This window comes from Arachis ipaensis, chromosome B10, assembly GCF_059453495.1.
Source record: "Arachis ipaensis isolate K30076 ecotype BB chromosome B10, ASM5945349v1, whole genome shotgun sequence".
NCBI lineage: Eukaryota > Viridiplantae > Streptophyta > Magnoliopsida > Fabales > Fabaceae > Arachis > Arachis ipaensis.
Window position 1 is genome coordinate 141,850,712 of NC_142435.1, and position 15,506 is coordinate 141,866,217.

General features: G+C 34.4%; 1 protein-coding gene across 1 annotated transcript; it reads left to right on the forward strand.

Moving 5' to 3' along the window:
• Positions 1-12,372: 12,372 nt before the first annotated feature.
• On the forward strand, positions 12,373-13,794 carry LOC148581951 (uncharacterized). Its single transcript, XM_088494640.1, has 3 exons — positions 12,373-12,400; positions 12,448-12,553; positions 12,753-13,794. Exons 1-3 carry the CDS (start codon positions 12,373-12,375, stop codon positions 13,792-13,794), a joined length of 1,176 nt encoding a protein of 391 aa, XP_088350766.1.
• The last annotated feature ends 1,712 nt before the right edge of the window (positions 13,795-15,506 follow it).

Here is a 15,506-nt window from a genome sequence, read left to right on the forward strand (position 1 = left end):
TTTATAATTTTACTCTTAAAGATTTTTAGTTATCATGAAATGTTTGTAGAATGACAAGTATATAAACTTGCAGAAAAAAATATATATATATATACAACAAAATATAAATTATACCTTTTCTTTAAAATTATAAAAAAATAAATTTATTTAAAATGAAAGTAATGTGATTAAGTGTAATTTATTTAGATGTAATTAAAAAATAATTAAATACTATGTACAGTAAAAAATTAATATTATTGAAAGGTAAAATTAAATTAAAATTTATTTTTATGTATCGTTTTTGTCCCTAACGTTTTCGTCCTATTTAAGTCCCTAACGTTTTAAAATCGTCTCAATTTTGTCCCGCCGTCAATTCTGTTAACAGATCCCTAACGGCAGGACAACATTGAGTCAGTCTTGAAACGTTAGGGACAACTTTGGAACTTACCCAAAACGTTGAGGACAAAAACGATACTTTACTCTAAATTATAAATAATGTTTGTAAATCTTTATCTTGATTTTGTTATATATAATAACAACATAATAAATTTTTTAATATCTTATTTAATTTAAATTTATAAATTTTATACATTCTAAAAGTTAAATAACCTATAAAATTTTCATATTTATTTTTAAATTTTTGTATTCTTAACTTTTTAATTATTTAATAATTTGTAAATATAAAATAAAATTATAAAAATTAATCTCTTCAAAACAATAGAAAAGCGGCTGAATCGTGTCTGAGCCGCTAGTTTCGGATAATAAAAAAGATAAACTGTCCATTTAAAATAAGAAGCACGTTATTTTCCTAGAAACCAATTTAAATTTAAACTTTTCACGGTTAACACTATTAACACCTTTACTTCTCCTAACTAATGAAATAAATAAAAGTACATAAGTGACAATTAAACTGCCCTGGTTATTTTTTTTTAATTACCCATTATTAATACTACTGCTTCTTTTTCACTTACTTCTATCCAGTGACAGTTTTTTATTAGAATTTACACTAATTCAATACAAATAATACTTCAAATTTTTAATTAAGATATAATTATGTTAACAGTAAAATAAAAAAAATGGTGTTAATAGTGGGTAGTTAGAAAAAAGAATAACCGTGTTAATAGTGTATAATTCATCCTCCGTATTATTTGAATGGACGGTTATCTTCCTTATTATTTAAAATCGTTCATCTTCTCTATTATTTAAACACCACTTTTTTTTAGAATAATTTGTAATATTTTGTCTGTAATAATATTATAGAATTATAAATAGATTAAAAAATCAATACTATAACAGTCAAACAAGACTAGATTTTTTTAATTGGTTTTTAGATAATTTTATTTTTAAAAATTTTAAATTTTTTATATTAAATGTTGATTATGCAATGTTGGCTTTTAAAATTTTCATATATTAATGGTACAGAGATTAATATAATTATAAGGGTAAACACTTATATTTAAACTAAAGGCAATTTAATATTACATGAATCACCCAAAACAGAAAATGTTATATAAATGTCTCTATACATATTACTATATAAATCAAATTTACTAAATTCGAATTATAAATTATATTAGTAAATCGAATTAAAGTATATTAAATTAGTAGGGTTTAATTTCATGTAAATCGAAGTAAATAGCTTCGATTTACTAAGAAATGCACATAGTATTAGACATTATCCATGGTAAATTGATACAGCCTCGATTTAGCCCATCATATTTACACATAATTAGAGTTAGAGGTGAGTCAAGCTAGCTTATGAGTCAGCTTGAGCTTGACTCGTTAATAGCTCGATAAGCTGAGCTCGTGAGCTAATGAGCCGGACTTGAGCCTGGAATTGAGCTCATAAATTAAATGAGCCGAGCTTGAACTTGGATAAGCTCAGCTCATTAGCTCGTAAGTTGGTTCGATTATATATATATATTAGTTTATACTTTTAATATGGGTAAAGTATATTTTTTGTCGCTGAAGTTTGATAAAAGTTTTAAAAATATTCCTAAGTTTTATTTTGTTTCAATTTTGTCCCAAAAATTTTCAATTTGCATCAAATATACCCCTGACAGCTAATTTTTCAAAAAATTTAAGGCCGATTAAACAACAATTTCATAAGAACAACCCCCTCAACATAAACAAATCAAGCATAATTTTCATGCATTATTGTTAGATTGGTCTTAAATGTTTTGAAAATTTAGCCGTCAAGAGTATATTTGATGCAAATCGAAAACTTTTGGGACAAAATTGAAACAAAATAAAACTTAAGGGTATTTTTGAAACTTTTGATAAATTTAAGGTACAAAAAATATGCTTTACCCGTTTTAATATTATACATATGCATATAAAATAGTAATATTATAATTTTATATATATTAATATTCTTATTTAAAATTTTATAATTATTTTTTATATGATTTTGATGTAAGACATAAATAAAAAATTCATAATTAATAGATACATAATATATAAAATTAATATTTTTAATATATATAAATTATAATTTATTGAAATAGAATTATATATTATGTTTCTGTTATTTAAGCCAACTTGTGAGCTCGAGTCAGCTCATGAGCTTTCGTTGAGCCAAGCTTGAGCTTAAGAAATAGGCTCAATTGTTAATGAGTTGAGCCGTGAGCCGAGCTTGAGTTTGGTCTAACTCGACTCAGTTCGGTCTAACTCGACTCAGCTCGCCTCACTTCCAGTCTTACACATAGTAAAACAAATTAGTTGAATTTGAATCGCACCAATGGTAAATCGACACACCTTAATTCGATTTATGCATATTTGCGTTCTAATGTAAATTGACATACCTTTATTGGATTTACATACATACCTCTATATATAAAACTCAAATTGAATTGTTCGAATTATATTTCACTACACCATACATCACCAAAATGAGAAATCCAAAGCAACTAAGGGAATCTATAGTAGAAGATTGAAACTGTGGAGATGAAGAATGACTCAAATCGAATCTATCGGTTGGATGGAGTAGCCCATATTGTTGATAGTGTGCATGAAAAGGTTAGTAAATAAAATTTAATTTTTTTTATTTTCTTTAAGAAATAAAGAATCGTTAGTAATATTATATTGTTTAAAACTTGATTATTAGAATAATTAGAATATTTAAACTTCAAATAGTAGTTAAAGTATTGATTTAGGGGTTTAGAGTGTTAGAAGAGTGAAATCACAAATACATGTTGGATGAGGAATAATTAAATATGTTGACGAGTAGATTTAACATGTTTGATTAGAGTTTGTAAGTTTTTATTGTTAGAAGTTTAAAGAGGTTAAAAATTTTGTTAGAATTTAATTTAATTTGAATTTCAAGTGTTGGATTAACTAGGCAGTAGAAGATTAATAAGAATTTAGAATGATTTAATTTATTTAAAAAATTGAATTGTCAAAGGTTAGATTAACGAGACACTACAATTTTAATTATATACTAAAGGGTTTAGTTTTCCGTTGTAATACTATATTAACTATGCTCCGTTGGAATTTAATTTTGTTTTGTCTTGGTTAAAGTGTTTTTTATTAGAATTACTCATTTTAGGTAATTTTTGTTTTCTAAAGTGCTATGGTTTTAAGATTTTTTTTCATTGTCATATAGTCTCACCGCTTAATCACGAGTATGAAGAGGCAGCATGTATGTGATGCGTGAGCATCTTTCCTATCTTTTCCTAGTGAATTTGCATCTAATTTGTTGAGTTTAATAAAGAATTAATTATCTTTTAGCCAATATGGATGCTACTTTGAGTCTTGTGTAATTTTGTTTATTTTAGGTAGCATTTGGCTGGATTTGATGGAGTTTCTGCAGTACAAGAATCAAAGGAAGATGGCAGCGAGGAGCGACGCGTACGCGTGATTTGGAGCTTTCCATGGCGACGCGTGCACGTGACTGACGCGTACGTGTGATTTGAAGAATTGCACAGCAACGCGTGTGCGTGACTCACGAAAAAGACCATCGACGCGTACGCGTAACTGACGCGTACGCGTGACATGCGCCACGTGTAGAAAACGCAGAAAAAAAACGCTATGGGCGATTTCTGGGCTGTTTTGACCAGTTTCCAGCCCAAAAAACACAGATTAGAAGCTGTAGAATGGACAAAACAAGTGGTCCCCACCCATCAACTGAAGACTTGCTGATTATTCTGATTTAAATTCAAATATTATTTTTTAAGAAAAGATATTATTCCAGTTTTAGATAATTAGATTTTAAATTTATTAGGATTAGATATAAAAGAGAGAAGAAACCTCTCTTTTGAGAGAGGTCCCGGAGGAACTTCCAATTCTATACAAATTTACATTCCATATTCCACGGTTTTCTTCTCTGAACCATGAGCAACTAAACCTCCATTGTTAAAGTTAGGAGCTCTATCTATTTGTATGAATTGATTTTATTGCTTTTTCTATTTTAATTCATGTATGGATTTATAATTTAAGAATTGTTTTCGCTCTTAATCTTATGAATTTGTGTGGAACGGAAGTATGACCCTCCTTCTATTTGAGTTCTTATATAAATTGGAAAAGCTCTTTACTTGAACAACAGCTTGAAAATATATTCTCCTAAATTTTAATTATCTGGATTTAACAGGATACGTGACATATAATCCTTTTATTTTTGGTAATTAGAATTTTTGTGGCATATAAACTGGAATTTGATCATCACCCTCTAATTGGAATTAATTGACCAAGGAATTGGCAGTTGATGAATTTTAGAGGAGACTAGAAAGGTCTAAGAAATTAGGGTCTAGTCACACATAGTTTGCCATGAATTAAATCCTACATAATTAAAATAATTAGTAAGAAAAGTTAATCCGGAAAAATAGACAACTCTAAAACCTTAACTACTTTCTCCATATTTTATTTCCAACCCATTTACTTTACTATTTTAATTTCTGCACGATTGTTTAATGCTCTTTGAATATTCAAACACTCTTTTCTGTTTGCCTGACTAAGCCAATCAATCAATCATTGTTGCTTGATCCATTAATCCTCGTGGGATCGACCCTCACTCACCTGAGGTATTACTTGGCACGACCCGGTGCACTTGCCGGTTAGTTTGTGGTTTGAAAATCCGCACCAAGTTTTTGGCGCCATTGCCAGGGATTGATAGTGATTAACAACTATCAGTTGTTTGATTGCTTAGATTAGGCATTTTAATTTTAATTTTATTTGAATTTTGTTTTATTATTTTCGGAAAAAAAATTTAAAAGAATTTTGTTAATGAATAATTAGCACTAATATTTTTCTTAATTTCTAAAATTAAGTTTGGTGTTACCCAGTTGATTTTATTTTAATTTTTCTCTTTATTTTTCCTGTTAATTTTCGAAATTTTTCTTATTTATTTTCAGTTATTATTTTTGAAATCTTTGTATTTATTTATTTAGTATTTTTATTTTTATTATTTTTACACAGGTTACCTCACTGGGAGTTCTCTGCACTCTGACGTAGAGAATTCCATCTTTTCTTGTCTTCTGTCTGTTTATGAGCAGGAACAGGGACAAGGAACCTCTGTTAGACTTTGATCCTAAACCTGAAAGGACTTGTAGGCGATGTTTACAACAAGCAAGACTTTACAAGGCTACAGAGTCCACTATGGATAATAATAATGCTGTTAATGCCGATGTGGAAAATCTGAATGGGGATGATCAATAAAGGAGAGTGCTTGGCTCTTATTCTGCCCCTACTGCGGATCTTTATGGAAAAAGCATTGTGGTGCCTCCTATAGCTGCACACAACTTTGAGTTGAAGCCACAATTGGTCACCCTGGTGCAACATAACTGCCAGTATCATGGGCTTTCTCATGAAGATTCAAATCAGTTTATATCTAATTTTCTACAGATTTGTGATACTGTGAAGACAAATGGAGTGAACCAAGAGGTGTACAGACTCATGCTCTTCCCGTTTGCTCTAAGGGATAAAGCAAAGCTATCGCTAGATTCCCAACCAAAGGAGAGTTTGAATACTTGGGAAAATGTTGTTACTGAGTTTCTCACTAAATTTTTTCCCACCAAAGAAGCTGACTAAGCTTAGGTTGGAGGTTCAAACCTTCAGGCAGAAAGAGGGTGAAACTCTTTATGAAGCTTGGGAGAGATACAAGCTACTGACTAGGCAATGCCCTCCGGACATGTTCTCCAAATGGACCCAACTAGATATCTTTTATGAAGGCTTGGGTGAGATGTCCAAGATGAGCTTAGATACTTCTGCAGGCAGTTCACTGCACAAGAAGAAGACACCAGAGAAGACTATTGAGCTGATTGAATTGGTTGCTAGCAACCAATATTTATACTCATCTAACAGGAATCCTGTGAACTCTAAGACCTCTCAAAAGAGGGGCGTGTTGGAAGTGGAAGCTGTTAATGCTCTTCTTACTCAGAACAAGCTTATGTCTCAGCAATTAAATCTACTTACTCAACAGATGGGTGGCATGCAAGTCTCAGCTATCAACACACAAAATTCATCTCAAGAGGTCTCTTATGACATGACAGATAATTTTATACAAAATGATACTTATGATTATGCTCAATCCTCTCCTGAACAGGTCATTTACATGGAGAGTGCTCCTAGAAGTCCCAATAATGATCCCTATTCTCAGACCTACAATCAAGGGTGGATGAATCACCCAAATTTTGGATGGAGGGACCAACCTCAGAAACCTCAGAATTTCAACAATAATTCTCAGGGCGGCTTCCAACAGAACAATTACAATAACCGCCAATTTCAGTCTCAGCAGCAACAACCACCTCCACAGGCAACTTTTGAATCCCAAGAAGATTCTAATTGGAAAATGATGAAGAGTTTTGTGCAGGAAACCAGAGCATCAATCAAGAATTTGGAGATTCATATGGGTCAAATACCCACAAGGGTTAATGAAATTGATCAGAGGACCACTAATAGCCTTCGTAGTAACACAATTCTAAATCTAAGAGAGGAATGCAAGGCTATCACCTTGATAAGTGGACAAGTGGCAAGTATGGAAGCACAAGCTAATGAGGAGCCAGTTGAAAAAGAAGCTCCAGAGGAGAAGAAGGAAGAAGTAGAGCACGTCCCTCCAAAGCGTGCGAACAACCCATTCCCAGACTCTCTTGACACTTATCCTACATTGCCAAAGGCTCCTGAGTACAAGCCTAAAATTCCATATCCTCAGAGACTTCAAAAGGAGACCAAGGACAAGTAATTTTCAAAGTTCTTGGAAATCTTCAGAAAGTTGCAAATCAATATTCCTTTTGCTGAGGTTTTGGAACAAATGCCTCTTTATGTTAAGTTCATGAAGGAGCTATTGTCAAAGAAGAAGCCTTTAAAGGGAAATGAGACAGTGGTCCTGACTAAAGAATGTAGTGCCATCATTCAGAATAACTTACCAAAGAAGATGCCAGATCCAGAGAGCTTTCAAATTTCATACACCATTGGAGCACAACCTTTGAGAAAGTGTTATGTGATCTGGGAGCAAGCATCAATTTAATGCCCTTGTCTGTGATGAAGAAGTTGCAAATTCAAGAGGCACAACCCACAAAGATAGCATTACAAATGGCAGACAAATCTATGAAGCCTGCATACGGATTAGTGGAGAATATCTTGGTCAAAGTGGGTAAGTCCTTCCTCCCAGTAGATTTTGTGATTCTTGACACAGGGGAGGATGAGAATGCCTCTATAATTCTAGGAAGACCATTCCTAGCCACTGGAAGAGCTCTGATTGATGTAGAAGTGGGTGAATTAGTGCTTAGAGTGCATGATGAGTAACTAGTCTTTCATGTCTTCAAAGATATACATTCAACAGGTGAAGAAGAGAGGTGCATGCAGGCTGAGCTTCTTGATCCAAACATTCAACAAACCCCTGATGATGCACAGCAGAAATTGTAACTCAAACCTCTTTTGATGACAATCAATAAAATTCCTCCTGACATCAAACCTAAGTTTGGTGTTGGAAATGCATTATCCACCAAGGAGGAGGTTCCCAAAAAGAAGAAAGTACCCAGAGGATGGAGAAACAAAAATAAGATCCCACTGAAGGTTTCTCCCCTGGAATGAAAATGGTGTTGACTAGCAAACCAGTGTGGATTTATACAGTAAACAGAATCCTCTCTCTGGAGCATATTGAGCTAATTTATGGAGACACAGCAAAGAAGTTCAAAGTAAGGGGTGAAGAGCTGAGCCCCTATGATCCTCCTCCTTAGAGGAGCTGACCGTCAAGCTAGTGACGTTAAAGAAGCGCTTGTCGGGAGGCAACCCGATAATTTCGTATCCTTAGCTATTTTTCGTAGTAGTAGTTTTCTTCCTTATTTGATTTTTATTGTGTTTTTACTTTTTTCATATCATGCAGCTATTTTTAGAACAGGAATCGAACAACACAAAAAAAAAGAGCACACGACGCGCAAGCGTCGCTGACGCGTACGTGTCATATGCATGTGCGTGAAAAATAAAATTTGACAGAGAGTTGAGAGGGAGTAGTGCTAGAAGCATGCTGGAAGCACAAGCTGTATCACGCGTATGCATAATCCACGCGTGCGCTTCGTTTGCACTTTTCGCCTTCCACGCGTGCGCGTCATCGACGCGTATGCGTGACCTTGAAAATCGACGTAAATAAGTGTTTGGGCAGAGAGTTGTACTGGCTTGGGACTGGAAGTGTGCCAGAGGCACAAATTTGGTCACGCGTACGCGTCCCTGACGCGTGCGCGTCATTTACACAATTGGCCATTCACGCGTGCGCATGCATGACGCGCACACGTCGGTTGAAAATGTTGGTTCCCAAAGCCACGCGAACAGAGAGCTGTGCATGCGCGCGGCTGGCTTCGCGCGATTCGCACAAATCCTGGGCACGCGGACGCGTGCCTGACGCTCCCGCGTCATTATAAAATTTTTGCGCCCCACGCGTACGCGTACGCGTCGTCTGCGCCGCACAACTACACTAGTTCGCCACCCAGTTTTATTTTTCTTTCTCTCTCTCCCAATCCTAATTCTCTCTTGTTCTTTTATCCTTTTATTTTTTCTTTCCTCATAATCTTTGTCTCTTTCTATTTTCAGTTCTTCTTTGCTTGAGGACAAGCAAACCTTTAAGTTTGGTGTTGACGCTTCGCTTAAAAGTTTTCTGTTTATTTTTATGGCACCAAAGGGAAGCGAATCATCTTCATGGAGGAGCACAACCTGAAGAATAAAACGACCGCTAGGATAACTAAGGTGGTTGAGTTCCTTTCATTCTATATTCCTTCCCGCTTTTACTATGTTATGTTCTGGTTTTCTACTATTTTGCTTTGTTTATTGCATGATCTTTTATTATTTAGATTCGTAGGTTCTAGTTTAGTTTTATCTTAATTGCTTGAATTCTGAAAGATGTCTCATGTATTGCCAACTAAGCTTGAAATCAAAAAGAAAGAAGAAAAGAGGGTGTAATGCATGAGAAATTGAGTTAATTTTAAGAGTAGTCTTATTTACTTAAATGTGGTGATATTAATTGTAATTCTGAATGCATGACATGAACAGTACATATTTTAATTTGAATAAAAGAATGTTGATGTACAAGGAGCAGGAATTTAGAGAATTATTATGATTTTTCTGAAATTAATGAAAGTTTAATCCTTGAAGCAAAAGAAACAGCAAAAGAAAAATAAAAGCAAGGTCCAAGGCTCTGAGCGTCAATGACTAGGGAGGTCAGACATGATTAAAAGCTCAAAGAGTTGTTTCCCTAGTCACATGCTTGTGGTGTTCTCGTGTCAAGTAATCCTTGAGACAAAACATTTAGAGTCGAGATCAATTGCAGAGTACGCCAAAGGCTTTGAGCACCACTGTCTGGGAGTAATTAAAAAAAAGTTAAAAAAATAATAATAATAAAAATAAAAATATTTAGAACTTAAAGAGAGTTCTCCGGTTAAGTGCTTGTGGTGTTTCTGTATCAAGTAAAGCTTGAGACAAAACATTTAAAGTCACGGCTAGGCTCAAGGTGCAAAGCACCAAAGAAAAATTGCTGTGTTCAAGGATTAAAGTGAGTTACAAAAGATCAGAGAATTCATAATATTATCCGGATTTCTAATTCCGAATGACAGTGACATCCTTCTGATTCAAAGGAGAGTGAGATGCCAAAACTATTCAGGATTGCAGTTGTAAACCCCACTATAAGAAGAGACATGAGCTTAATCGAACTCTCATTCTCATGCAAATTCACATCCTAAGCCTATATTAATTTTGGTTGCTTGAGGACAAGCAACACTTCAAGTTTGGTGTTGTGATGCGTGAGCATCTTTCCTATCTTTTCCTAGTGAATTTGCATCTAATTTGTTGAGTTTAATAAAGAATTAATTATCTTTTAGCCAATATGGATGCTACTTTGAGTCTTGTGCAATTTTGTTTATTTTAGGTAGCATTCGGCTGGATTTGATGGAGTTTCTGCAGTACAAGAATCAAAGGAAGATGGCAGCGAAGAGCGACGCGTACGCGTGATTGACGCGTACGCGTGATTTGGAGCTTTTCATGGCGACGTGTGCACGTGACTGACGCGTATGTGTGATTTGAAGAATTGCACAGCGACGCGTGTGCGTGACTCACGAAAAAGACCATCGACGCGTACGCGTAACTGACGCGTACGCGTGACATGCGCCCCGTGTAGAAAACACAGAAAAAAATGCTAGGGGTGATTTCTGGGCTGTTTTGACCCAGTTTCCAGCCCAAAAAACACATATTAGAAGCTGCAGAATGGACAAAACAAGTGGTCCCCACCCATCAACTGAAGACTTGCTGATTATTCTGATTTAAATTCAAATATTATTTTTTAGAAAAAGATATTATTCCAATTTTAGATAATTAGATTTTAAATTTATTAGGATTAGATATAAAAGGGAGAAGAAACCTCTCTTTTGAGAGAGGTCCCAGAGGAACTTCCAATTCTATACAAATTTACATTCCATATTCCACAGTTTTCTTCTCTGAACCATGAGCAACTAAACCTCCATTGTTAAGGTTAGGAGCTCTATCTATTTGTATGAATTGATTTTATTGCTTTTTCTATTTTAATTCATGTATGGATTTATAATTTAAGAATTGTTTTCGCTCTTTATCTTATGAATTTGGGTGGAACGGAAGTATGACCCTCTTTCTATTTGAGTTCTTGTATAAATTGGAAAAGCTCTTTACTTGAACAACAGCTTGAAAACATATTCTCCTAAATTTTAATTATCTGGATTTAACAGGATACGTGACATATAATCCTTTTATTTTTGGGTAATTAGAGTTTTTGTGGCATATAAACTAGAATTTGATCATCACCCTCTAATTGGAATTAATTGACCAAGGAATTGGCAGTTGATGAATTTTAGAGGAGACTAGAAAGGTCTAAGGAATTAGGGTCTAGTCACACATAGTTTACCATGAATTAAATCCTGCATAATTAAAATAGTTAGTAAGAAAAGTTAATCCGGAAAAATAGACAACTCTGAAACCTTAACTACTTTCTCCATATTTTATTTCCAACCCATTTACTTTACTATTTTAATTTCTGCACGATTGTTTAATGCTTTTTGAATATTCAAACACTCTTTTCTGTTTGCCTGACTAAGCCAATCAATCAATCATTATTGCTTGATCCATCAATTCTCGGGGGATCGATCCTCACTCACCTGAGGTATTACTTGGTACGACCCGGTGCACTTGCCGGTTAGTTTGTGGTTAGAAAATTTGCACCAGTATGCTCTTAAACGATAATATCATGCCATACCCGCAGATGGCTGACTTGGCCTATCTTGTGAGACTCAACGACCACTGGTTTAGGTTGGATGAGCTATTGGTGAGTACATTTATTGAGAGATAACGTCCGAGACACATACAATTCACCTGCCATTCGGAGAGTGCATAATTACGCTACAAGATATAGTGTACCAGCTAGGACTCCTGATCGACAGACAATACATCAGTGAATGTCTGACGGGTATATAGCTTCTTTTGTTGGGAGGTATGAGAGAATGTCACAAAGGATATATAGAGTTGGGTAATGTGGACAATAGAGCTCATTCACCAGCAATAGAAGAGATAGAGTAATGCACTACAGAGGCAGTTATGCTGCAACTGCTATTTAAGTACTGGATAACTTAACTAGAGTTAGATGTTAATCTGAGTTTGTTAGCTATAGTTAGAAGGTAGTTACATTTTTAGTTGTATATATAAATACCATTGTACAAATTGAATTGGTGTGATTCATCATTAATTCTATTTTCTCATTTCTGATGCTGCATGTTCTAAATACTCTCTCCCAACTCTTCTGATTCACCTTCACAAACTCTGCACTCAGAACATGAGTTTTCACATGGTGCGGTGAGCGTGGAAGAGTGTAGAGATCGAGAATTTCAGAACTTCTCAACAGTGCAAGAATCGTGAGAGTTGGCTCTCTAGTGCGAAGGTTCATCAATGGCAACCATGGCACAGGGAGAAGTGATGGATCCAAGTTCGAACCTAAATTTTACAGCTAGCGATTTCCATAATTTTGCTCAGATGATGAAACAATTTTCCGCGTTCCAAGCACAGATGAACAAATCGAACATGAATCTGATTCAAGATCCTTCGAGCCATTTTTTCTTACATGCAAGCGAGAATCCAGGTATATCTCTGGCGCCATCTCTTCTCACTACCTATAATTACCATGCTTGAGCACGATCTGTTTGGCTTTCACTCGAGTCCAAGAATAAAATCAAATTTGTTGATGGAACTCTACCTAGACCTAATGAGACTGATCCAACCTTTGATGCTTGGAAAAGAAACAACACGATTGTCCTGTCTTGATTGCATACTTTAATTAGTCCTGAGATATTACAAAGTGTGTTGTGGTGCAACGATGCATGTGAATTGTGGAAAGATCTTAGGCATAGGTTCTACGAAGAAGGGAATTTATTCAGAGGAGAATTAGAGGAAGAAATGTTTAAATTGCGACAAGGGGAGCTTACAATTACAGCCTATTTCACCAAACTCAAAGTGATTTGGGAGGAATTAGATGAGTTTAGACCTATTCCAGTATGTTCTTGTGGAGAGACTTGTTCTTGTGGTCTTGCCGTGATGAGGAGGTACAAACTTGAATCCTATGGTGTTAAGCTCCTCCGAGGACTCAATGATCAATATGCCACTGTGCGATCTCAAGTAATGTTGATGAAGCCTCTCCCTGACATCAATAAAATCTATTCCTTGCTTCTCCAGCAAGAACGACAGATGCATCATGGTGACTACTCTGACCCGAGAATGCTGATCAATGTGGTGACAAATGACTACAAAGAAAGGGATGGTGGAACAAGCTCAAATTATCAAGGGAGAGGGCGCTCAGGCCTTGGCAGAGGCAGAGGAGCCTCAAAACTCTGTTCTTGTTGTGGCAAGCACGGACACACGGTGGATACCTGCTATGCCAAACATGGATATCCCCCAAATATGCAACGCAAGACAATCAATGCTGTCATTGTGAACAGCTTAATTGCTGAAGGAAATGTAGAACTCAGCAACACTACCACTCCTAAGGGTGAGAATGGAATCAGTATTGATGGTTTATTTTCAGAAAAACAAAAGGAGGCCTTAATTGCTCTTTTTCAACATGACCAACAACCTGCTCATAGTGGAAACTTGGCATCACCTGTATTTGCTCCATCCGCAGGTATATTCCAAATACTCTCAACCACGAATTATAAATTGAAAAATCATGATTGGATCCTAGACTCAGGTGCTACTGTGCATGTGTCTTCTTCATTGACACTCTTTCAATCATATCATCACATTAATCCAGTAACAATTAAGATGCCAAATGGTTCAAAGACTGTTGCAACCATCTGTGGAATTGTCTTCTTTTCAGCTAATTTGTAATTGACAAATGTGCTTTATGTTCCTACCTTCCCCTGCAATCTGATTTCTGTTTCACATGCCACTAAATTCTTGCTTTGTGTTTTTTCATTTGATAAAAATGCATGTAAGATCCAGGAACTCCTTTCCTCGAGGATGATTGGAACTGCTAAACAATTAGGAGGTTTATACATCATGAATAAAGAGACTATTTTCACACATGTCATCAACCACAACATTCACACTACACATGAATCTCAGCACAACATAAACAGCATCACACATTCCATTGGAGACAGTAGCATTTGGCATCAAAGATTAGGACACTGAACTTTAGATAGACTTAGTTCTATGAAAAAGAAATATTCCTTTCTGATTTGTCCTGATGCTGGTGTGCTTTGTGACTCTTGTCACTTTGCCAAACAAAAGAAAATTTCATTTGGCACTAGCATCACTCAATCAGAGAAAAATTTTTCCCTGAATCATGTAGACATTTTGGGTCCCATTAACATTCCTTCAATTGTTGGTCACAAGTATTTTTTGACTATAGTTGAGGACAAAGCAAGATTTATTTGGTTGTACTTCATGCAAAATAAATTCGAGACATCCTCTTGTTTGAAACAATTTGTTCAATTCATAAAAACACAATTCAATTGCAGTATACAATGCATAAGATCAGACAATGGTAAGGAATTTATATTAGGTGATTTCTTTCAAAAGGAAGGCATTATTCACCATACCTCTTGTGTGGAGATACCTCAACAAAATGGTGTGGTAGAACGTAAGCACCAAAAAATTTTAAATATGACAAGAGCATTACTTTTTCACGCAAATTTATCTAAAAGTTTTTGGCATTATGCAGCCGCATATGCTGCACACATTATGAAATGAGTACCCAATTTCATTCTTAATGATTGTAGTTCATATGAAAAATTTTTCGACAAATTGCCTGACATCAGTTATTTTAAAATTCTTGAGTGCTTAGCGTATGTCTCCACTTTAATTGCCCATCGAAAGAAACTAGACAAATGAACTCTATTGTCCACATTAGAGCATGAGTTTTCACAGGTAAAAAGCTGATCCTATCTATGTTCATGGTTGATGGTTTCGCTTTCTCAAGTTTGTTTTCAAGGGAGGGTTCAATTCAACTCTAGGTTTAAGATTTAAAGGAGAAGCAAGGGTGTTTATTTGTTTGTTTGATTTGGATTATATAGATTTGATTAAGATTATTATAAAAGGTATTATATGATTTGAATTTTTTTTAATTTGATTAAATTTAAATTATTATAATTTATTTTCACTCGATTTATTTGAATCGATCAATGATTTATAATTTTTAAATTTTAAATTTTAAATTTTGAATTTGTATAGATATCATTCAAATTATATAATTTTTAAAAGTTAAATTTGGATAGGATGTAATTCAATTCTTAAAAAAATAATAACAAAAAAGTATAAAATTATAAATTTTGAATGGATATAAAATAATCCAATCAAATCACAATAATTTGAATTGGAATGAACTAAAAAATAAATTCAAATAGATATAATATAATTATCCAAATTATAATTGTTTAAATCAAATTTGATTATATTAAAAAAAATTTAAATTGACATCATTCATATTTTATTTACACTGTAATTAAGTTATACGTATATTTATTTTGCTGTTAGTGCAAACAAGATAAATAATAAAACTACAAAAATATAATTAATTTTAAAAGTCAAATAATTAT

Excerpts from the sequence above, each read along its gene's own strand:
- LOC148581951 (XM_088494640.1), top strand. The coding sequence starts at position 12,373 with ATGGCACAGGGAGAAGTGATGGATCCAA. Across the intron at positions 12,401-12,447 it reads GGGAGAAGTGATGGATCCAA|ATGATGAAACAATTTTCCGC; the intron begins GTTCGAACCTAA and ends AATTTTGCTCAG. Across the intron at positions 12,554-12,752 it reads ACATGCAAGCGAGAATCCAG|TCCTGAGATATTACAAAGTG; the intron begins GTATATCTCTGG and ends TACTTTAATTAG.